We start from the raw sequence: 23,160 nt of genomic DNA, 5'->3' as shown, positions 1-23,160 counted from the left end.
CGAATAAACAACAGTCACTCACACTTCTCAATGTCATTTGAACACGCTTGATTATTTAAAGTATTGTTGCAACTTTTTCTTCAGTTTTGAAAGAAAACTATAATACTTGAAATATACAATGTTACATGTAGGTATTTTATATTTCACCCAAATATCACCAAATCCTTCGACATTACAACTTTTTTTGCAGATCGTAAAGTGCGTAACTGTTCAACCCTGCACAGCGGTAACACCTGCTCTCATGTTTATCAACATGAAACTTCACGTACTGCAGAGTTTCTTCTATTTAACATAATGTTAACATCGATGATTCAGTTAATTCATGTTTGACATAACAAACACACACACACACACACACACACACACACACACACACACACACGCACACACACACACACACGCACACATACGCACATACACACACATACACACACACACACACAAACACACACACACACACACACACACACACACACACACACACACACAGAGGCTTGTATGAAACCTTCTATTATCAGTTGTGTCATACTGAAACAATCTTGTCCGAGAAACAGTTGAGGCATAAAAACATTTTCATGAATGTCTCTTTCTCATGTTCAGACCAGTATTGTCCAATCACAATGTTACAATCATTAATTACACACTGTCTATTCATCTGATGAGTTAACTACTCCACTCAGCAATGGGATCCTGTGTTGAGTTAGCGCCCCCTAGGACAGGTCTCTGACGGGAAGGCAGGTAAGCTGTAAAGAGAAAAAATGCTTCAAAAACATAGACCCATATGAGTTTTTCAGCTGCATTTCTTCTTTTTCACACGGTGATTTTTGTTCTTTAAGGTCAGCAGAAGCAGGAGTAACAGAACCATCACCACCACCACCACCACCACCACCACCACCAAGAAGAATGGCAATAACCTCATTACCACCACACACAAAAACAAGGGGGAAAAAAAAACTATCATCACCATCACCACCATCAACATAACAATATTAACAGCTATTGGGTTTTCAGCGTAGCAATAGGGTCCGATATTTAGACTCGTCTTCGACTCGTCGGCATTATACTTGTTCGAGTCTAAATATCGGACCCTATTGCTACGCTGAAAATACAATAGCGATTATATAGCTGTTCTGACCTTGATTTGTTGTTCCAAACTTACAAAATGACAGTTTTTGCGTCGATGCGTTGATCTCAGGTTTTGATAGCAGACGCCGTTTCTTATGCGCATTAGTTTTGCGCAGGCGCCACACTGACTTTGGAAAAAAACTCGATTTGACAACACAGCTGTTAAACAGCTTTTTATTAGTTCATTCGTATACAACAAAAAGAAGTTTGAGTTTTTTTTTAATTTTGAACAAGACTACTTATGAAGAAGACCAAAACACAACATCAACGGAAAACTAGAAACAACTGAAGAACTAGGATGCAACAAGGGGAGGAGAAGAGAACAGCTAATCCGTACAACGCGAGCAGACGGCAGCGAAGTTTTCAGTTTGGGTGAATGGCATTTATACTTGTCTCGTCATGAAGCGAATTTTTCAACCTCAGTTATAAACGACTACATGAATGTTAGTGCCATGGGTTGTACATCAATATTTCAGAGGGGAAGTGGGGTATTTAGTGTGGAGTTACGAGATAAGAAAAGCCGAATGCGAAAGTTTGTGTAAGTCGGCAACTTGAACTGAGCTCACACAAGCACACAAAAACGGCTGTTCCATTTTACTCCCCTGTTTGTACATCTTTCGACTTTGGGCATTTTGTGGTGTTTAGGGACAGAAAATAATTGGGTTAGTCCTGTTTCATCGGGAAGTTAGCAGAAAAGGGTATGCTATCGACATTTGTAAATCTGAAAAACATTCCCGAGAAGAATTTCAAGTTGTCAGTGTATGCTGTTGTCCGATTGTTAACATCGTGTGGTACAGATGGGTAAACCGGAACCATGCGTCTTTGTTATTGCCAATCTGCTTTTGGATATTGGCAAAAATGGCCGACTTCCGTAGCATTATGCTTTGATGATGATGTTGAGACCATCCAATTACAGCCCCCGAATTCCCCCACGTGTCCATCAGAATAGCTATATTCATGTATCTGCAAAACGAAAAAGAAAACGAAGAAGAAAAAGGAGAAGAAGAAAAAGGCACCCATGACACACACATTGTTTCCTTGCTAAGAAGATTTAAAACGTGCTGTATTTTATATAGGGCGTGAGGTAAGCCTGGTTCCGCGTCGATGAGTAGTGTCACGTGGTATGGGCCGCTTTGAAAGCGAGCAGACTGGTAGGTTCCCCGATAGCACATAGGCTATTCTCTTGCACAGCGCCATCGTGACCTAACAAGAGAAGATGACCGACTGTGCTATCGGGGATCCTACATTATACCTTACTCTAAGAAGGAATGAAACACGCAGAATGTGACGTCATGGCACGGTATAGGTCCAGCCACAGAGTGTCACGATCGGGTGACAGAGACCAAGAAAGCGTCACTCAGTGGAGTGCCTGTTCTGGGTCAATGTATGATAGAAAGCGCCTGTGCGTGATATTGGACACAGCAGAGTTTTTGCTGACAGTGCTCCCGAGCACGGATGTTTTGAAACGCACGAGCTTCACAGTGCAGGTTTCTGCTGTCATAGGGCTGACGGTTTTTTTAGCTGACAGCGCGCACGGGATTTTCAGGGATTGAGTTTCTCGTGTCTTTTTTCCTGCTTGGGGAGGCAAAACTGTGTATAGCTGGACTGGTTTGGTGACCAGGTCAGTCACGTGTATTTGGCTAGGTGGTCTGTCAGAGACTCAAGGACGACACACTTGACACCCAGCGGCAGAAGGGGAAGGACCTAACACACAGTTACTAGAGTATGATGGTTTTTCACCGAGTATCATATTCGGCACTCTAGGGGAACTTCCACAAGTTATTCCTTTCCTCTGCCACGTATTTTGCTGAGGACAAGTCGTCACATTTCCTTCGTCGGCGATGGCTTTCGCATAAGGATTCGACAAGGGGTTCTGGACGTTTTGGGTCACTGTTGACGAACAGAGACTGTTCCAGGGAGGAGGCGGACTTTGCTTCCATTGAGAGTTACAATCATAGGCTTTTGAGGTAATAAATCATTATTTAACGCTGTTGATGAGTCTGTGTTGTGGAATGAAATACTCTCTGTTGTTCTTTCCAGGTTAGCGCATAATTTACTCTCTGTGACGCTAAAATACTAATCTGTATATGGTTTTTGCAGATAGGGAGAGAAGGACGGAAAATGGCTGTTTTGTTGTTGTAAAAAGTCAGTTTTGTGCAGGCCCACGTGCTCGATGAGATATTTAAAGATGACATGTTTTAAGGTGGTGGGTGAGGGGTAGCTGACATGTTTAGTGCACCGATGCTTTCTGTTTGCAGCCTTCCTTCGTTCGTTCGTTTCGTTCGTTCGTTACGTTCCCGTAACATCGGCACGGCTGACTCTGGCGGGAACTGTTGGGGCTACGCTAACCAGGAGACCGGCTAACCAGGAGACCGGCTAACCAGCGGACCGGCTAACCAGCGAACCGGCTAACCAGCGGACCGGCTAACCAGCGAACCGACTAACCAGCATACCGGCTAAGCAGCAGCAGCAGAGATAAAGCTAAGTGCACCATGTCGTACGCACCCCGTTGACCACCGTTGTCTTTTCGTATCTATGATTTCATTGGAGTAGTGACAACGTGGGGTGTGACCCCTGCACGAACTAGAGCTTTTCGAACAGAACATTCGCATTTAACTATATTTACACGGGTTCAGCGTGTTACTATAATTTTCTATATACTACTGGCATTTTGTCAGTGAACACTGTTTTTTTACGTGTTGAGAACGTAAAAGGAACATATTTTGAGTGAAGGCTCGAGGGAGGTGGAGAGTTTATACATAAACAGGCGTCTGAAACTTATACTTTTGTTGACTCTATTTAATTGTATGACTGCGAGAGTGGATCGTGGTGTGGTTAGTTAATTAGTAGTAATTAACCGGTTCATAATCACCTTAAGTGATATATTGAAACGTGACACATGGGGGCCAAGCCGGGATTTACTCAGTTAATTTCTGACTGATAAAGACCCACCAATTAAGGATAACTAAGAGCAGATAATCTCGTCAGTGCTCGACTTATTTTCTGCTTGGTGCTACCCTTTTTTGTATAGTTTTGATCATATACCACACCTTAAGCGATTCACATCTTGCAGGAAATGTAAATTGTAATTTGTGAGTTATTGTATGCGCTAACTGTGATTACTTCCCTTTCCTTTGTTTGTGAATCTTTGTTGTTGTACGTTCAGAGTTTTCCGTTGCAGAGAGCTGAGCGGGGTTAGCGGATTTGTTATTCGTTTTACTCAGTTTTCTCTACATTGTTGTTTCGCATTCTGTAACAGGTTATATTTCTATAGTCTTGTTTTACTTGGATTTTTCTCCATATTTTGACTTTGTTGGAATTTTGGGGGGGAAGGGTCCGAGGACTTCTGTCCTAACCAAGGCTGTGGGAGACACTCTGTTTCACCGCAAAAAGCAGCCGATAAAGTAGGCCACGGCTGTGGGAAACACTTTGTTTCACCGCAAAAAGCAGCCATAAAGTAGGCTACGCGTTTTGTTCTACACCGTTTGGATTTTCCTTCTGCATTTTCTGGTTGCTGGATTTTTGTATCCATTTCATCACCGCGTGTTCTAGCTATAGCCGCGTTAGACTTACTTTTGTAATAAAGCTTTGCTAAAACTAACCATGGCTACAGGGGGATCTCCTACGAGGAGAATAACTTTCGAGACTCCTGGGAGCGAGCAACCGACTGAGCGAGACGCACGCGTTAGAGCCCGAAGCGTTCTAAAACGCTTAGAAGTAGAACGGAAGGAAGAATTTGAGCGACTGACAAGAAAAGAAGAACGTGACCGACAGGACAAGAAGGACGAACTTGACAGACAAGAAAGGGAACGACAGGCTGAACGAGACAGACAGGAAAGGAAAGACGAACGTGACAGACAAGAACGGAAAGAGAAAGATGAACTTGACAGACAAGAAAGGGAACGACAGGCCGAACGTGACAGACAAGAAAAGAAAGACGAACGTGACAGACTAGACCGAAAGGAACAGGCGGATCGCGATCACCAGCTAGAGCTAGCTAGGCTACAGGCCGAGAAGGGTACGCTTACTCAGGCTAGCGCGCCGACGTTTGTTGCCGACCGTACGAGACTGCCGACGTTCGACGATGACAAGGACGAGCTCGACGACTTTTTACGCCGGTTTGAGCGCATTGCATCTGACCAGAAGTGGGAAGAGGCCACGTGGGCTAGCCGCCTTAGCACCTGCTTAAAGGGACGCGCATTGCAGCTCTACAACGCTTTGGAGGACGACGAGGCGAGAGACTATCAGGCACTTAAGAAGGCGTTACTCCAGCGCTTTAACCTGACTGCTGAAGCCTACAGACGACGTCTGCGTAACAGCAAGAGACTGAGCGGCGAGCTGAGTCATCAGTTTGTGGCACGCCTTAACCTCTACCTGCGGCGCTGGGTGGAGATGGCCGAAAAGGACTGGACCGTCAACGACCTTGCCGACCTCATAGTCATGGAACAACTGATGTCCAGCCTGCGACCTGAGGTGGTGACCTTCGTGCAGGAGCACCAGCCCAAGACTACTCAGGAGGCAGCCGACTGGATCAGAGTGCACGAGGACGCCCAGGCGATCTCCGGCAAATCTTCAGGCTCACGGCCAGGAAAAACGGGAAATTCGGGTTCTTCAGGACCCAAGGACGGGAAGGACGATCAGGGACACAAGGGATCGAGTTCCAGAACTGACATCCAGTGTTACTACTGCAACAAGCGGGGCCACGTGAAGAAGGACTGCCACAAGAGACAGGCTGACCAGAAGGGCGTTCACTTCGTTGGCAGTGAGGAGTTCAGGGACGTCACGAGCTCATGCACCATCCCACAACTCTGCGTTCCGTGCTCCAGGAAACATTTCCAGCCCCACTGCAACGTCTACGTTAACGGAGTGAAGGGCGAAGGTCTGCGGGACACAGGGGCAGACATGATAGTGGTTCGGGCGAGTCTAGTTCCAGCTATGGCCTACACAGGAGACAGCATCAGGGTGAGAATGGCCGAGGCATCTCACGCTTACGACTTGAACACGGCAGTGATCAAGGTCGTAACCCCGTTGTTCACGGGGACCATTGTGGCCGTCGTCATGGACGATCCTCCATGCGACCTGCTCATTGGAAACCGGGTTCAGTTTGTGGACGGCGTCACCAGGGAGGTTCCCGTTTATCGGTCTCCCGACGTCATTTCAGTGCTCACGCGGGCACAGGCGGAGCGAGAGGACAAACCTCTCAAACCCCTACCTGCTGCACGAGCTGCCCTGGGGAACGTGACCCCCGCGCTTCTCGCGAAGGCTCAGGATTCTGACCCGACCTTAGCTACTCCTCGGGAGCACGCGAAGTCGGGGAAGGTGAAGCTGAGCGGGAAGCATGGGAGGTCAAAGTTCCTCAGGGACAAGAAGTTGCTCTACCGTGAGTTCAGCAACCAAGAAGGTACATTCAAACAGGTTGTCGTGCCTTGCGAGTTTCGCGAGGGTGTCATGGCAACGGCACACGACTCGATTCTGGGAGGTCATCTTGGTACCAAGAAGACCACGGATCGTGTCTGGCGCCACTTTTACTGGCCAGGCATCTGCACGGATGTCCGACGTTTCTGTGCGTCCTGCGATAAGTGCCAGAAGGTGGTTGCCAAAGGAAGGGTGAGGAAGGTCCCCTTAGAGAAGATGCCGCTCATCGACGAACCCTTTCGTCGGGTGGCAGTGGACATCATCGGGCCCATCTTGCCTGCGTCTGAGGACGGAAACAGATACATTTTGACCATGGTGGACTACGCTACTCGATACCCAGAGGCGATCCCTCTGAAATCGATTGAAGCCACGCGAGTAGCTGAGGCTCTGGTTACTATGTGGTCCCGGCTGGGAATTCCATCAGAGGTACTCACCGACAGAGGCACGCAGTTCACGGGAGGAGTGATGGCGGAGGCAGCACGACTGCTATCACTGGAGCAGCACTTCACCACTCCTTACCATGCTCAGTGCAACGGACTGGTGGAAAGGTTCAATGGCACCTTGAAGACCATGCTGAGGAAACTAGCTCAGGAGAAACCACGCACGTGGGACAGGTACATCCCAGCATTGCTTTTTGCATACCGCGAGGTTCCTCAGGAGAGCTTGGGCTTTTCCCCATTCGAGCTGTTGTACGGCAGACAGGTACGCGGTCCCATGGCTATCCTGCGTCAGGCTTGGACAGACGAAGAAGCTGACGAGGAGGTGCAGACGACAGCGACCTACATAGTAGAACTCAGGAACAGGATTGAAGAGACCTGCAAACTGGCTCAAGAGAACCTGGGAAGAGCAGCACAGCGTTACGCGCGAGGATTCGACCGCAAGGCACGGCCGCGCAGCTTCAAGATTGGAGAACGGGTGTTGCTACTTCTACCTGTCAAACACAACAAGCTACAACTGCAGTGGCAAGGACCTTTTGAGGTGACAGCGAAAGTGGGCCAGAACGACTACAGGATCATGATGCACGGGAAAGCACGCCTGTACCACGCCAACCTGCTGCGCGCCTACATAGAGAGGACTGCCTACGGGGAGAAGAACAAAGACCAGAAGAACAAAGACAAGAAGACAGAGAAGGTTGCAGTTATCAGGGGTGAAACGAGGGGTTGCTCGTTCTTGAGGACGACCTTTCTGTCTGGAGACGGACCATCAACCTCTGCAATATCTTCAGGTTGCAAGGTTGGCAAACGCCAGACTTATGCGCTGGGCGTTGATTCTCCAACCGTACCAATTCACGGTACGCGTCATTCCGGGCGCCAACAATGTTGGAGCTGACTTTCTCTCTCGGGCGGTAGAGGAGAACATGACTGTGAGCGAAACCGAGGTTTCGTCTTGAAGAGGGGAGGTGTGTCACGATCGGGTGACAGAGACCAAGAAAGCGTCACTCAGTGGAGTGCCTGTTCTGGGTCAATGTATGATAGAAAGCGCCTGTGCGTGATATTGGACACAGCAGAGTTTTTGCTGACAGTGCTCCCGAGCACGGATGTTTTGAAACGCACGAGCTTCACAGTGCAGGTTTCTGCTGTCATAGGGCTGACGGTTTTTTTAGCTGACAGCGCGCACGGGATTTTCAGGGATTGAGTTTCTCGTGTCTTTTTTCCTGCTTGGGGAGGCAAAACTGTGTATAGCTGGACTGGTTTGGTGACCAGGTCAGTCACGTGTATTTGGCTAGGTGGTCTGTCAGAGACTCAAGGACGACACACTTGACACCCAGCGGCAGAAGGGGAAGGACCTAACACACAGTTACTAGAGTATGATGGTTTTTCACCGAGTATCATATTCGGCACTCTAGGGGAACTTCCACAAGTTATTCCTTTCCTCTGCCACGTATTTTGCTGAGGACAAGTCGTCACATTTCCTTCGTCGGCGATGGCTTTCGCATAAGGATTCGACAAGGGGTTCTGGACGTTTTGGGTCACTGTTGACGAACAGAGACTGTTCCAGGGAGGAGGCGGACTTTGCTTCCATTGAGAGTTACAATCATAGGCTTTTGAGGTAATAAATCATTATTTAACGCTGTTGATGAGTCTGTGTTGTGGAATGAAATACTCTCTGTTGTTCTTTCCAGGTTAGCGCATAATTTACTCTCTGTGACGCTAAAATACTAATCTGTATATGGTTTTTGCAGATAGGGAGAGAAGGACGGAAAATGGCTGTTTTGTTGTTGTAAAAAGTCAGTTTTGTGCAGGCCCACGTGCTCGATGAGATATTTAAAGATGACATGTTTTAAGGTGGTGGGTGAGGGGTAGCTGACATGTTTAGTGCACCGATGCTTTCTGTTTGCAGCCTTCCTTCGTTCGTTCGTTTCGTTCGTTCGTTACGTTCCCGTAACATCGGCACGGCTGACTCTGGCGGGAACTGTTGGGGCTACGCTAACCAGGAGACCGGCTAACCAGGAGACCGGCTAACCAGCGGACCGGCTAACCAGCGAACCGGCTAACCAGCGGACCGGCTAACCAGCGAACCGACTAACCAGCATACCGGCTAAGCAGCAGCAGCAGAGATAAAGCTAAGTGCACCATGTCGTACGCACCCCGTTGACCACCGTTGTCTTTTCGTATCTATGATTTCATTGGAGTAGTGACAACGTGGGGTGTGACCCCTGCACGAACTAGAGCTTTTCGAACAGAACATTCGCATTTAACTATATTTACACGGGTTCAGCGTGTTACTATAATTTTCTATATACTACTGGCATTTTGTCAGTGAACACTGTTTTTTTACGTGTTGAGAACGTAAAAGGAACATATTTTGAGTGAAGGCTCGAGGGAGGTGGAGAGTTTATACATAAACAGGCGTCTGAAACTTATACTTTTGTTGACTCTATTTAATTGTATGACTGCGAGAGTGGATCGTGGTGTGGTTAGTTAATTAGTAGTAATTAACCGGTTCATAATCACCTTAAGTGATATATTGAAACGTGACACAGAGCAAGGCATGCTGCAGTATAAAGCTTCTTAGGAAGGAAGAAATGTGTGTGTCATGGGTGAAGAAGAAGAAGAAGAAGAAGAAGAAGAAGAAGAAGAAGAAGAAGAAGAAGAAGGAGAAGAAGAAGACGAAGAAGAAGACTACAACAACAACAACAACAACAACAACACACCGTAATCACCCCTACCACAACCACAACATTATCACCAGCACCGGAAATAACAAAAACATTGTCAGCAACAGTGGCAGAAACAGAAACAGTTCCAAACACATACACACATCCACCACAAATATCACCAGAACACGTCAAGACGGAGTCACTACCTGACACTCACCTCTGGGTAAAACAAATTCATCTCCCACAGTGCCCAGCATGGGTCAGGCAGTGACCGACAGGGGACAACTCCCTGGTCAGCACCGTTGACGTGGAGATGGAGACTTCTGCTGGGGTCAAGACTCACCCCCACACGGCTGTCTACCGGTAAGTCACCCAGGGCCTTTCCTACGTCAGAGTCTCTCTGAAACCACACAGATCTGGATGACTGCTGAGTTACTGGGGTTGTGTTGTCACTGTACTTTGTTAGTGGATACTGCTCGCACGTACACATACATACACACACGCAAACAGGAACACACACGTAATGTCACACACACGCATTGTCTTACACACACACACACACACACACACACACACACACACACACACACACACACACACACACACACACAAACACACACACACACAAACAAACACACACACACACACATGTCGTTCGTCCGTCGAGTCGACGAGGACCACTCTAGTCATCCGGGGGTTGCTGAGGCTGGCTATTTCTGTGCGTGCGCAGATGGCTGACAAGGCCGATCTTGGCACGGAAGGTTCGGATACAAAAGGGACAAGGGACGAGTGGGACGTCTCCAGGAGGGTTGATGGCACGGGCTTTTCGGGCCTGTCTCATCAACTCAGCGGCGGTGGTTCTGCTGGCCTCGCACATCTTGGCGCCTTTGTGGATGGAGGAGCGCCAGGTGGCACGATCCAGTGCAGATTTCTCCCACGTGTCAGGGTTGATAGAAAACGCTTTCAGTGAGGCTTTGAGAGTGTCTTTGAAGCGTTTCTTCTGTCCTCCGTGGGACCGCTGGCCCTGTTGCAGCTCGCCATAGAACAGTCATTTGGGCAGTCTTTCGTCTGGCATACGGGCTACGTGCCCAGCCCAGCGAAGCTGGGACTGCATCAGGATGGTAGTGATGCTGGGGAGATATGCTCTGGCTAGCACTTCTGTATCTGGGACTTTGTCCTGCCACTTTATGCTTAGGATCTTTCTGAGACTTGTTGTGTGGAAATGGTTCAGTTTCCTGGCATGCCGTTGGTACACTGTCCATGTCTCGCAAGCATAGAGCAGCGTTGGGAGCACCACTGCCCTGTACACTTTCAGCTTGGTCTGGGTGGTGATGCCTCTTCTGTTCCAGACATTTGGGTACAGTCTGCCAAAAGTGGAGCTGGCTCTCGCTATTCTCACGTTCACTTCGTCGTCGATGGTGACATTCTGCGACAGTGTGCTGCCCAGGTAGGTGAAGCGGTTCACCGTGTTGAGTCTCTGGCCATTGACTGTGATGTTGGGCTCGACATAAGGTTTTCCAGGCGCTGGCTGATGGAGGACTTCAGTCTTCTTTGTGCTGATCGTCAGACCAAAGTTTGTGCAAGCGCTGGAGAACATGTCAACGCTGCATTGCATATCAGCTTCTGAGACAGCGTTGAGGGCACAGTCATCAGCAAACAGGAAGTCTCTGATGATATCCTTTATGACCTTGGTTTTTGCTTGGAGCCTCCGAAGGTTGAACAGTTTACCATCTGTGCGGTACCTCAGGGCGATCCCGATATCTCCGTCTCGGAATGCGTCTGTCAGCATGGCCGAAAACATGAGGCTGAACAGTGTCGGCGCCAGGACACAGCCTTGTTTGACCCCATTTGTGACTGGGAACGGGTCAGACGTCTCTCCGCTGTCTTGGACTCTGGCCTGCATGCCCTCGTGGAACTGCTGTACCAAGGCGATGAATTTCCTTGGGCATCCGTACTTGGCCATGATATTCCACAGACCCTCTCTGCTGACAGTGTCGAAGGCCTTGGTCAAGTCGACATAGGTTGAGAACAGGTCAGAGTTCTGCTCCTGGCATTTCTCTTGTAGCTGCCTGGCAGCGAACACCATGTCGATGGTCCCACGCTCTTTCCTGAATCCACACTGACTCTCAGGCAGGAGCCCCTGGTCGAGGTGAGCTGTGAGGCGGTTGAGCAGGATCCTGGCAAGGATCTTCCCTGCAATGGAGAGCAGGGATATGCCTCTGTGGTTGTCACAGGCCTGTTTCCTTTGCGCTTGTACAGGTGTATGATAGAAGCGTCTTTGAATTCCTGAGGAATTGTCTCAAGCCTTTTGGTCAGAGCTGCTCCCCCTTCCTTGTAGACCTCAGCTGGGATGGCGTCTGAGCCAGGTGCTTTGCCACTTGATAGGAGACGTATTGCTTTCTGGGTCTCAAGCAAGGTTGGAGGGTCATCCAGCGCTTCGTTGATGGGCACTTGGGGGAGACGATTTATGGCTTCGTCATTGATGGTTGAAGGGCGATTCAGGACATCGTCAAAATGCTCAGCCCACCTGTCAAGGATCTTCTCTTTGTCTGTGATGAGAGTGTTCCCATCTGCGCTGAGGAGGGGGCTTGATCCTGAGGTCGTGGGCGAGACACACACTCACACACACACACCCCCACACACACACACACACAAGTAGTGTCACACACACACACGTACTGTCATACACACACACACACCCAAACACACACATACACACACACACACACAAAGAAGTAGTATCACACACACACACACACAGACACTCACACACACACACACACAAACACACGTACTGTCATGCACACACACACACACACACACACACACACACATACACACACACAAACACAAGTAGTGTCATACACACACACACACACATATGTACTGTCATACACACACACACACACACACACACACACACACACACACACACACGCACGCTCACACGCACAGTCACACACGCACACACACGTACCGTCACACACACACACACAAGCGATCGCCAGCAGGAATGACAATGAGCGTAACTCACCCTATCACCATGGTCAGTGAAACAAGCACTGTGGACAGCCACTGCACTCTCCCAGCCCCCAGCCTTGCATGGCACTGTCAGGCTGTCTGGTGATGACGTCACCACTCCCACACCTGGTGCCCCCATTCCTATGTCGCTTTTCGTTATGTGGACCTATATAAAAGGGCAGACAACTGAACGATGAAGCTACCTGAATACATACATACTATGAATAAAGAAAGATGGAAAGAAAGAAAGAAGGAAGGAAAAAGGGCAGAATAGAGAGAAATAAAAAAGGAAAGAAAGAAAGAAAGAAAGAAAGAAAGAAAGAAGGAAAGAACGGAAAAGAAAAATACTGGAAAAATAAAAAGAATGAGAGACAGAAAGAAAAACACAACGACAGAAAGAAAGAAAGAAAGAAAAGAAGAGAGAGCTTCATTCCGCCCTCGCAAGCCGCTATTAGGAGTTTAACATTAACAAGGATCGAATCTCGTGAGTATGAAACAAGTCGCGTAAGGCGAAAATACAACATTTAGTCAAGTAGCTGTCGAACTCACAGAATGAAACTGAACGCAATGCAAATTTTCTGCAAGACCGTACAATAGCATCGTCAGTCCACCGCTCATGCTCATGGCAAAGGCAGTAAAATTGACAAGAAGAGCGGTTTAGTAGTTGCGCTGAGAAGGATAGCACGCTTTTCTGTACCTCTCTTCGTTTTAACTTTCTGAGCGTGTTTTTAATCCAAACATATTATATCTATATGTTTTTGGAATCAGGAACCGACAAGGAATAAGATGAAAGTGTTTTTAAATTGATTTCGAAAATTTAATTTTGATCATAATTTTTATATTTTTAATTTTCAGAGCTTGTTTTTAATCCAAATATAACATATTTATATGTTTTTGGAATCAGAAAACAAGTCGCGTAAGGCGAAAATACAATATTTAGTCAAGTAGCTGTCGAACTCACAGAATGAAACTGAACGCAATGCAACGCAACAAGACCGTATACTCGTAGCATCGTCAGTCCACCGCTCACGGCAAATGCCGTGAAATTGACAAGAAGAGCGGGGTAGTAGTTGCGCTGAGCGGGATAGCACGCTTTTCTGTACCTTTCTTCGTTTTAACTTTCTGAGCGTGTTTTTAATCCAAACATATTATATCTATATGTTTTTGGATTCAGGAACCGACAAGGAATACGATGAAATAGTTTTTAAATCGATTTCGGACATTTTATATTTAATTTTCAGAGCTTGTTTTTAATCCAAATATAACATATTTATATGTTTTTGGAATCAGCAAATGATGGAGAATAAGATGAACGTAAATTTGGATCGTTTTATAATTATTTTTTTTTTTTTACAATTTTCAGATTTTTAATGACCAAAGTCATTAATTAATTTTTAAGCCACCAAGCTGAAATGCAATACCGAAGTCCGGGCTTTGTCGAACATTACTTGACCAAAAGTTCAACCAATTTGGTTGAAAAATGAGGGCGTGACAGTGCCGCCTCAACTTTCACGAAAAGCCGGATATGACGTCATCAAAGACCTTTTTAAAAAAAATGAGAAAAAAACGTTCGAGGATATCATACCCTGGAACTCTCATGTAAAATCTAATAAAGATCGGTCCAGTAGTTTAGTCTGAATCGCTCTACACACACACAGACACACAGACACACACGCACGCACATACACCACGACCCTCGTCTCGATTCCCCCCTCTACGTTAAAACATTTATTCAAAACTTGACTAAATGTAATGATGGAGAATAAGATAAACGTAAATTTGGATTGTTTTATAAAAAAAAATATTTTTTTACCATTTTCAGATTTTCAATGACCAAAGTTATCAATTAATGTTTAAGCCACCAAGCTGAAATGCAATACCGAAGTCCGGGCTTTGTCGAAGATTACTTGACCAAAATTTCAACCAATTTGGTTGAAAAATGAGAGCGTTACAGTGCCGCCTCAACTTTCACGAAAAGCCGGATATTACGTCATCAAAGAAATTTATCAAAAAAAAGAAAAAAACGTCTGGGGATATCATACCCAGGAACTTTCATGTTAAATTTCATAAAGATTTGGTCCAGTAGTTTAGTCTGAATCGCTCTACACACACACATACAGACACAGACATAGAAACAGACACAGACACAGACACAGACACAGACACAGACAGACACATCACGACCCTCGTGTGTGTGTGTGTGTGTGTTTGTGTGTGTGCGTGGTGGTATGTGTGTGTGTGTGTGTGTATGTGTGTGTAGTGGTATGTGTGAGTGTGTATGTGTGTGTGTGTGTGTTGTGTGTGTGTAGTGGTATGTGTGTGTGTGTATGCGTGCGTTCGCGCGCGTGTGTGTGTGTGTGTGTGTGTGTGTGTGTGTGTGTGTGTGTGTGCAATTCCCAGAAAACTACCCAATATCTTCACAGAGCCGCAGCTCAATGACTTGGTGGCAGATGAACAATATTTCCGCCTGAAGCTCTGCCTGGTTTCTGGAACCATTTTGTGGAGTAGTCAGAGCTGATTTTGAGTCGGAGAGAATGACGACTCTTGTTGGGGGTTGAGGGAGGTCATTAATATAGTGGGATGCTCATACGATACGAAATGGACACATCCTTGTTGAGTTTATTGTTGATTTTGTTGTTATTTTGATGGCAGTTGTGACAAAAGCCCAGCCTGTTTCGCCATCGTTTCGTTTCAAACCGACGGTTTATATGATTGTGTAGGTGATCTCTGTAACTGCTTGAAATGATTTCTCTTACTAGTGACGAGAAAGGTACAGAGTTATCTTTCATTGTAATTACCACAAACATGCGAGTACTTACCTTGTGTAAGTTGAAGCTTGTTTCGGATTTGGCCGATACATGTTACAGGAACGTTTATGTCAAGTAATAGAAGAACGCGCATGCGCAAGCTCACTCTTCAGAACATTTATAATACATACAACATGTACACTAATTAATTATTCTCCGTCAAGAGAACTAGACTATAACGTAACCCAAGGGCTGGGATTTTTATTTCCACAGGATTAGGGTGGGACTTGACATAAACGTTCCTGTAACATGTATCGGCCAAATCCGAAACAAGCTTCAACTTACACAAGGTAAGTACTCGCATGTTTGTGGTAATTTAGCCTCAACATGCCAGGACGTTTTCGTCAAGGAATGTTTAGAGATATGTGTACATGTTTATCACCACCGTAACCTTCCAAACTGTCAAGTTATATTCTTTGACGAAATCACTCACCACAATCTTTCTTGAGAAAAGAGTCCAGCCCATGTTAACCGAAGGTGTCTTTTTTGTAAAAACGGGCAAAGGTGGACTCCGACGACCATCCGGCAGCTTTCATTATGACGTCAATTGGCGTGCCCCTGGCAGCCGCTGCCGACGTACTTGCAGATCTGGTGCTGTGAGCCGTGAACAAAGAGGTATCCACACCTGCTCTACTCAGAGTGTCTCTAATCCACCGAGCCAGTGTATCTTTGGAAATAGGTCCATGAGGCTTTTGATAACTTACGAACAGTTTATCTGTGTCTCTCAAGTCCTTTGTACGACGTAAATATTCTTTGAGGGTTGCAATTACACACAGATTAGGATTTTTGTCAAACGACAATAACTCAATTGGAGCTACATGTTTTCCTTTCTTTGATTGTTTCATCACTGAGTTTATATGAAACACACACTTGTAGCCTGTAAGTTTCATTGAAGACAAAGAAAGGGAGGGAATTGTCTGACACCTTTGTCCGGATAGGATAGCAATCAATGTAGCTAACTTGCTTGATAATTCTTTTAAAGTCAATTTTTCCAATGGGATAAGATTCTCTAGATAAGAGAGAACTGTATCTACGTCCCACGTAGCAGAGTACTTAGGGAAAGATGGTCTCAATTCAAAAATCCCCTTTACAAACCGCTTAACCAATCTGTGTTCACCAAAATTGCCACAGTCTTCTATTTCAAGGTAGCCTGAAAGTGCTGATCTCGCAACACAGATACTACTATAACTTTGTCCAGCAGCAAACAATGTTCCCAGGAAATTTACTGCATTGATTACAGAAGGGGGAACCGGATCAATGCCTCTTTTACTCGCATACATTTTCCACTTGTTGATGCATACGGCGTATAATTTAGCTGTCCCTGTTCTCCAGGATGCGCAGACCACTGAGGCTGCTTGCTGTGAAAGTCCTCTGCTTCTGAGCCTACCCCTGATACTTTGCAAATAAGAATGTGCAGTGTTTTTCTGAGCCGATGCTCCATGTTTGGGTTTGCAGGCATGTGAAGTAGATTGTCCCTTGCTGACACAAGAACTGGCTTCTCTATCAACAGACTCCCTAACCGAGGGAACCAGGGCTGGCTTGGACAGTATGGAACCACTATCACACCTTGTGCTTTGTCCTTGTTCATCTTTTGTAGTACCCTGGGCAGTAAACAAAAAGGTGGAAAAGGATACAATCACAATCCATACCACGACATGCTAAGTGCATTGACACTAACCGCTTCTGGATCCGGCCGATATATTACGTATCTGGGGTACTGACGATTAATTCAGGAAGCAAACAAATATATCTCTGGCTCAAACTCAAGTATTTGAAGAGCGTGGAAGAGTAAATTCGAGTTTAACTTCCACTCAGCATCTAAATTCAGTTTTCTAGATTCTTCATCAGCTTCGACATTCTCTACACCAGGTATGTACGCAGTTGTCACCCAAATGTCTACACAGAAGTTCCAGACAGAATATAGTAGGCAGGCATGACACGCCATGACGTCATATGATTCCTAGCATATTGACGTAATGCTAAACATCCGGTTATCTCGATTCTTCTCGTAATACATGTCCGTGGGTTTTCCAATGTTCAGTTATTTCCGTGGCTTCATGCGCAAAGGGGATATGCGCACTATAACCGTCGTCTGCAATCAACGACATGGACCATTCTAGTAGTTGTTGCTGACAAAAACATGATTTTGACACAGAATATGCGATATAAACGCTATTGTGTTTTCATCGTAGCAATAGGGTCCGATATTTAGACTCGAACAAGTATAATGCGACTCGTCTTCGACTCGTCGGCATTATACTTGTCTCTTCTAAATATCGGGCCCTATTGCTACGCTGAAAACACAATATAAGATGTTTGATGGGTTGTTGACAGACCAGCTTTTGTGTCGGTCCGAGGGGGAGCATATCGTCTTTTGTTTCATATTTATTGACCAAGGCCGAAGGACAGACAAAAAAAAGCTGGTCTGACAACAAACCACTAAACATCGTTTTTGTCATCATTTTGGTAGTGAGAAAATAAGTGCACAATCAACACAGGGAGCCATGCATTGAAACACGAGTTGCGTGCTGATAACTACACGAGTTCCGTTTGGATAACCACTGGCAATCAAAGCTGGCGTGTGAAAGCAACTTTCTGTGTTTTTGAGTTCATAAAATGTTGGGATAAATATGTCAGGTTTAAGGTCACATGTGAACAGGCAAAGTTGAACTTAGTTATTCTTCACAACTTGCTATTGCGTCGTCTGCTACCTTACTTTGCTTACCGTTTCGGCTAGTAAGTTAGCTCCCCTGATTCACAAAGACTGACCTCTTCAGAGGCTGACCTAATTACCCAGTCTCATTGGTCCAGCGAACGATGCATAGCTGACTTTTGAATCGGTGTAGGGATTTTAAGATGACAATTTTGCAACATAATCTTGTAGACTCTTTGTGTAGGCAAATTGCATTTTTAATTAGGAAATTGTTTAAAAAGTATGCTGTAGGCAAGTTTTTCTTAGCAACTTATTGTGTAAGTTGAGTTTTCAGCGTGTGGTCAGCGCACTACTTGTATCGCCCTATCATCTTAGCTGCAGTCAGTCCGGTACTGCTCTAGAACTGTCCATTTACGCACTGTGCCATCTTGAACCAGTGACAACATTTGTTTATCTTCTGGCTGCGTTTCATCAGTTTGATCTGATTCCCGGACCGTATGTAAGCTGATGCCTACCGGTACCAGCTGATGATGTGAGGCGACCCATGACCGCCTGGTTATTGTTTTATTTTCTGCTCTGAGGTGTGAGGTGTGAGGTGATGAATAAACCCATGCACACGCTATGCTGATGTTCGAGTTTTCCTTCCCCTTGTTACACACAGTTCTGTAGGTTCATCTCGGTATTCCACCCCCTCGGCTTTCAGTTGTGAATATTAAGCTTAGTGATCGAATGTGGAAGCTACGTTGGGCCAAAGGTCACAGAAGATTTGCGTCGTGCAGCGAAGGAAAGAATCGTGATCTTGTTTCCGACTCGGTACCTCTTTGTTTTTCATTAGACCTGTCATTCTGCTTGCTCGGCTTTGTTAGATGTTTGCATATCTTGTTGCTATTTTCTTTGCTTTTATTATTGTTTCTTATTTGTGCTTTGTTTATCGATACAACGTCTTGTGCACGGGTCAAAATGTGTGTGTCAGGGGTCGTTTTACTTGAACTTGACGTTCGTGTTTCTCAGAACGTCTGTGTATCGAAACACAGATACACGCACTCCATGACTTTGTAAGAAGACAAAACATATCGCTATGTTTCATTTGTTTTTGATGAATGTATGACCTTTCATGAAGTAGTTTTGTTTTTTGTTTACTTTTGCCAGTTTGCCAGTTCGTTTTTGGAACTTTGCAAAGCAGTGTCGTGTCGTCTGTTTAGGTCTGGGGAAACACCAATGAAAAGAGCCGAAGAATCCCCGAGCGTTTCTATTGGGTTTGCTTTTGATTATCCATGTATAACCTGCTTCCTGCAACTATGGTAACCGGTGATTTAATGCCTGGGGAACATGAGAGTTATTTCCCAGGTGCTTGTGAATGAAAACTCGTGAAAATGATGACAATATCTGTTATTGACGCCCTTCCAAAGCCTAATCTGTGAAGGAAATCACGGAATATATTAACCAGCAATGTTGACATTTTTTTTTCTTATTTTTTATTCAAATAAATAACAACAATTAACAATATCTCATACAATGAATTAAATACAACTTATCGAGTACAACAAGCTAACTTTTTTAACGTTTTGTTCTTCGAACACTCACACAAAAATGCTTCTTATCTGTAACTGCCTATTAAAAATACTTTCCAACGGTAAAAACGAATTTGTTTTTTACATTTAGTCAAGTTTTGACTAAATGTTTTAACATAGAGGGGGAATCGAAACGAGGGTCGTGGTGTATGTGTGTGCGTGTGTGCGTGCGTGCGTGTAGAGCGATTCAGACTAAACTACTGGACCGATCTTTATGAAATTTGACATGAGAGTTCCTGGGTATGAAATCCCCGAACGTTTTTTTCATTTTTTTGATAAATGTCTTTGATGACGTCATATCCGGCTTTTCGTGAAAGTTGAGGCGGCACTGTCACGCCCTCATTTTTCAGCCAAATTGGTTGAAATTTTGGTCAAGTAATCTTCGACAAAGCCCGGACTTCGGTATTGCATTTCAGCTTGGTGGCTTAAAAATTAATTAATGACTTTGGTCATTAAAAATCTGAAAATTGTAAAAAAAAATAAAAATTTATAAAACGATCCAAATTTACGTTTATCTTATTTTCCATCATTTGCTGATTCCAAAAACATATAAATATGTTATATTCGGATTAAAAACAAGCTCTGAAAATTAAATATATAAAAATTATTATCAAAATTAAATTGTCGAAATCAATTTAAAAACACTTTCATTTTATTCCTTGTCGGTTCCTGATTCCAAAAACATATAGATATGATATGTTTGGATTAAAAACACGCTCAGAAAGTTAAAACAAAGAGAGGTACAGAAAAGCGTGCTATCCTTCTTAGCGCAACTACTACCCCGCTCTTCTTGTCAATTTCACTGCCTTTGCCATGAGCGGTGGACTGACGATGCTACGAGTATACGGTCTTGCTGAAAAATGGCATTGCGTTCAGTTTCATTCTGTGAGTTCGACAGCTACTTGACTAAATATTGTATTTTCGCCTTACGCGACTTGTTTATATATACTAACGCACATTTTTCCGATTAAGATAATGTGGTTCAATTTATACATAGTTGCCTTTTTCGCCATTACAAAATGCATACCAAATAAAACATCACTAACTTTCAAAACAATCTTAATTTCTAAAGTACGAAAAATAAATTCTTCAATAAACTTCCAGAATTTGTATACAACCGGGCATTCAAAAAAGAAGTGTTCAATGAAATCAGTTACATCACAACAGTAATTACATTTATTAGTTTCCGTTACTTTCATTTTACACAGGAGAATTTTGGCGAAGAGAAATTGACGACTCGTCCTCAGCAATGTTGACAGTGATATCCTCCACGCTTTTTAGAAGCGCTAACCAGGGGTACTAGTGTGACACAGCAAAGTGACTAGCACGTGCTGTGAATTCAGCTCACTCACTGACAGAGTTGACGTTGTGAATCGTAACGCAGATAGCTTTACACTTGACCACTGTCCAGCGACAGAGAGGGGTCTGATACAGGAATCGACCGGGAGGAAGGAAACCCGCGTAAAGCACTTTTAAGGTAAATGGAATAGACATTTGAGTATCGTTAATGTTTATCGCATAAGTTGAATCGACTAACACTGTAACTTTAAACATAGCAGACAGATATCTAAGACAAGATGTCCGCTATTTATGTTGTGCAGTGCGTCGTATAACCGGTCAGACAGGAAGGTAGTGACCAGATGACGGGAACTATGGATCTGAGAAGTCGCCGTATAGAATTACCTATTGACTTGCCTAGCGGAGATTCGACGGGATCTCAAGACGTTAGAGCGCGGTTATGTTGTGCCCGTATATGGTTGGACCTTAGAGGTCACTGGGCGATATTACTGAGTAGACCGAGGTCGCCAGTAAGTATGATTTAGTAGAAATACATTTCCTAGTGTACGGCTATAAAAGCTGTGTGATTCTGTGTAGGACCAGAATTCAAATAATTATGTCCACAAGAACTTGATAACGTAAGATAAGGAATATTGAGTAGCCAGAGCAGACGGTGATTTTTTTTACTATACAAGAGCCGTGAGTCGTTACACTTAGACTAGATACCGTGCGCCTATGTGGTCACGGACCGTTGGTATTTCTTTACCTGTTTGAAGAGTAAAGAGTTTTGGTAGCACAATTGTACGAGATTGTCATCTCTAGGTGTTTTATTGCTACAAAATTGTGAGTACCAGATTTTTGAGTATATAACCTTTATGTTCATGATTGTTTGTATTTGTGTGTATGTTGTCATAACTGCTTAATACAGTGGAGGGAACTTACAGTTGGAGTTTTGTTTGTTTCCGTATGACAGCGTGCTAGCGCATTTGCATTCATTCACATAATCAATTAGCTTTGGTCGATTTCAACAAATCCGCTCGCGCGGTTGCATACACCCCAAGTGGGTGGCACCCAGTTTCGCTTCGTGCACCTCAATCCATGTCTCTCGTTTTGATTCTTTGAGGAGTGCTTTCTTGGCTTTGCTGACAAACAAGGTGTTTTGGTGTGTTGCCCCCATGTAAGGTTCGACGTGAAGGTGAGGCCCAGGAATTTGACTTGTTTTTTAGGCTCTAGCGGTGTGTTGTTGACTGTAACTGTGACCTTTTTCTGTACCTTCTTTCTCGTGACAATATAAATGTCGTTTTCTCGGCGGCAATCTCAAAGCCGTGTGTTTACAAATGATCGACAATGCTGGTTTCTTTGTTTAATATATCTTAAGGTTGGTTCTGTGTTGAGTTTCTTTTGATTTGTGGTTTGACCATAAAGCCAGATCGTCCGCATACAGAGTTCCATCCGTCCTGGATGTGTGAATGTCAAGCAGCATGATGCTGAACAATGTCGGGGCAACGACACTACCCCGAGAGACTCCCATGTTGAGTATGAAGAAAACGTCCTCAAGGGGAATAAAAACCTAGAATGGGAATCGACACGAGGGTGGTGGTGGTGGTGGTGGTGGTGGTGGTGTGTGTGTGTGTGTGTGTGTGTGTGTGTGTGTGTGTGTGTGTGTGTGCGTGCGCGTGAGTGTGTGCGTACGTGCGTGTGTGTGTGTGTGTGTGTGTGTGTGTGAGTGTATGTGTGTGTGTGTTACCTCATACACCTTGTTGACCTCTATGGGGTCACGCGACAAGACGATACCACGGGCATAAAAGGCAATACCATTAAACATCGCTGTCTGGTGGTTGTTACTCAGCACGACGTGCTCCGTGTGGTTGTCATGGAAACGAAGGGCCTGCAAAGTAACATCAACATTTAGAAAGTAAAATGTATAATCAGAGTGACAATTGATGTCCGTGTTCTACGTGTGTAAAGGTATGAACTGTACATCTTGGTACTATCTGCACTAATACGTGGAAATAGCACCTACAGCGCTTCAATGACTGTGAAGGTCACTTCAAACACTGTTACATAGAAACTGGTTTAGTCTCCAAGCATACCGACGAGTAGTAGCGTGGTACAGTCAAATGAATGTTTACTTTTTGAAAACTGAACAATGATCACTCCCCTCAGGCAGCTAGAACTAACCATACTGCT

General features: G+C 44.9%; 1 protein-coding gene across 1 annotated transcript in view; it reads right to left on the bottom strand.

The window, feature by feature from the left end:
* Positions 1–9,686: 9,686 nt before the first annotated feature.
* Positions 9,687–23,160, bottom strand: part of LOC138947803 (uncharacterized) — a 217,600-nt gene continuing 204,126 nt past the window's right edge. Inside the window, exons 13-15 of the mRNA XM_070319361.1 lie at positions 22,718–22,858; positions 12,675–12,827; positions 9,687–10,040 (exon numbers count right to left, since the gene is read on the bottom strand). Of these exons, the coding sequence (XP_070175462.1) occupies positions 9,843–10,040; positions 12,675–12,827; positions 22,718–22,858 (492 nt within the window). The 3' untranslated portion in view covers positions 9,687–9,842. The remainder of the gene's footprint in view (positions 10,041–12,674; positions 12,828–22,717; positions 22,859–23,160) is intronic.

This window comes from Littorina saxatilis, linkage group LG14 (assembly GCF_037325665.1).
Source record: "Littorina saxatilis isolate snail1 linkage group LG14, US_GU_Lsax_2.0, whole genome shotgun sequence".
Lineage (NCBI taxonomy): Eukaryota > Metazoa > Mollusca > Gastropoda > Littorinimorpha > Littorinidae > Littorina > Littorina saxatilis.
The sequence above is the reverse complement of the archived record's forward strand: the minus strand, read 5'-3'. Positions and strand labels throughout refer to the sequence as shown.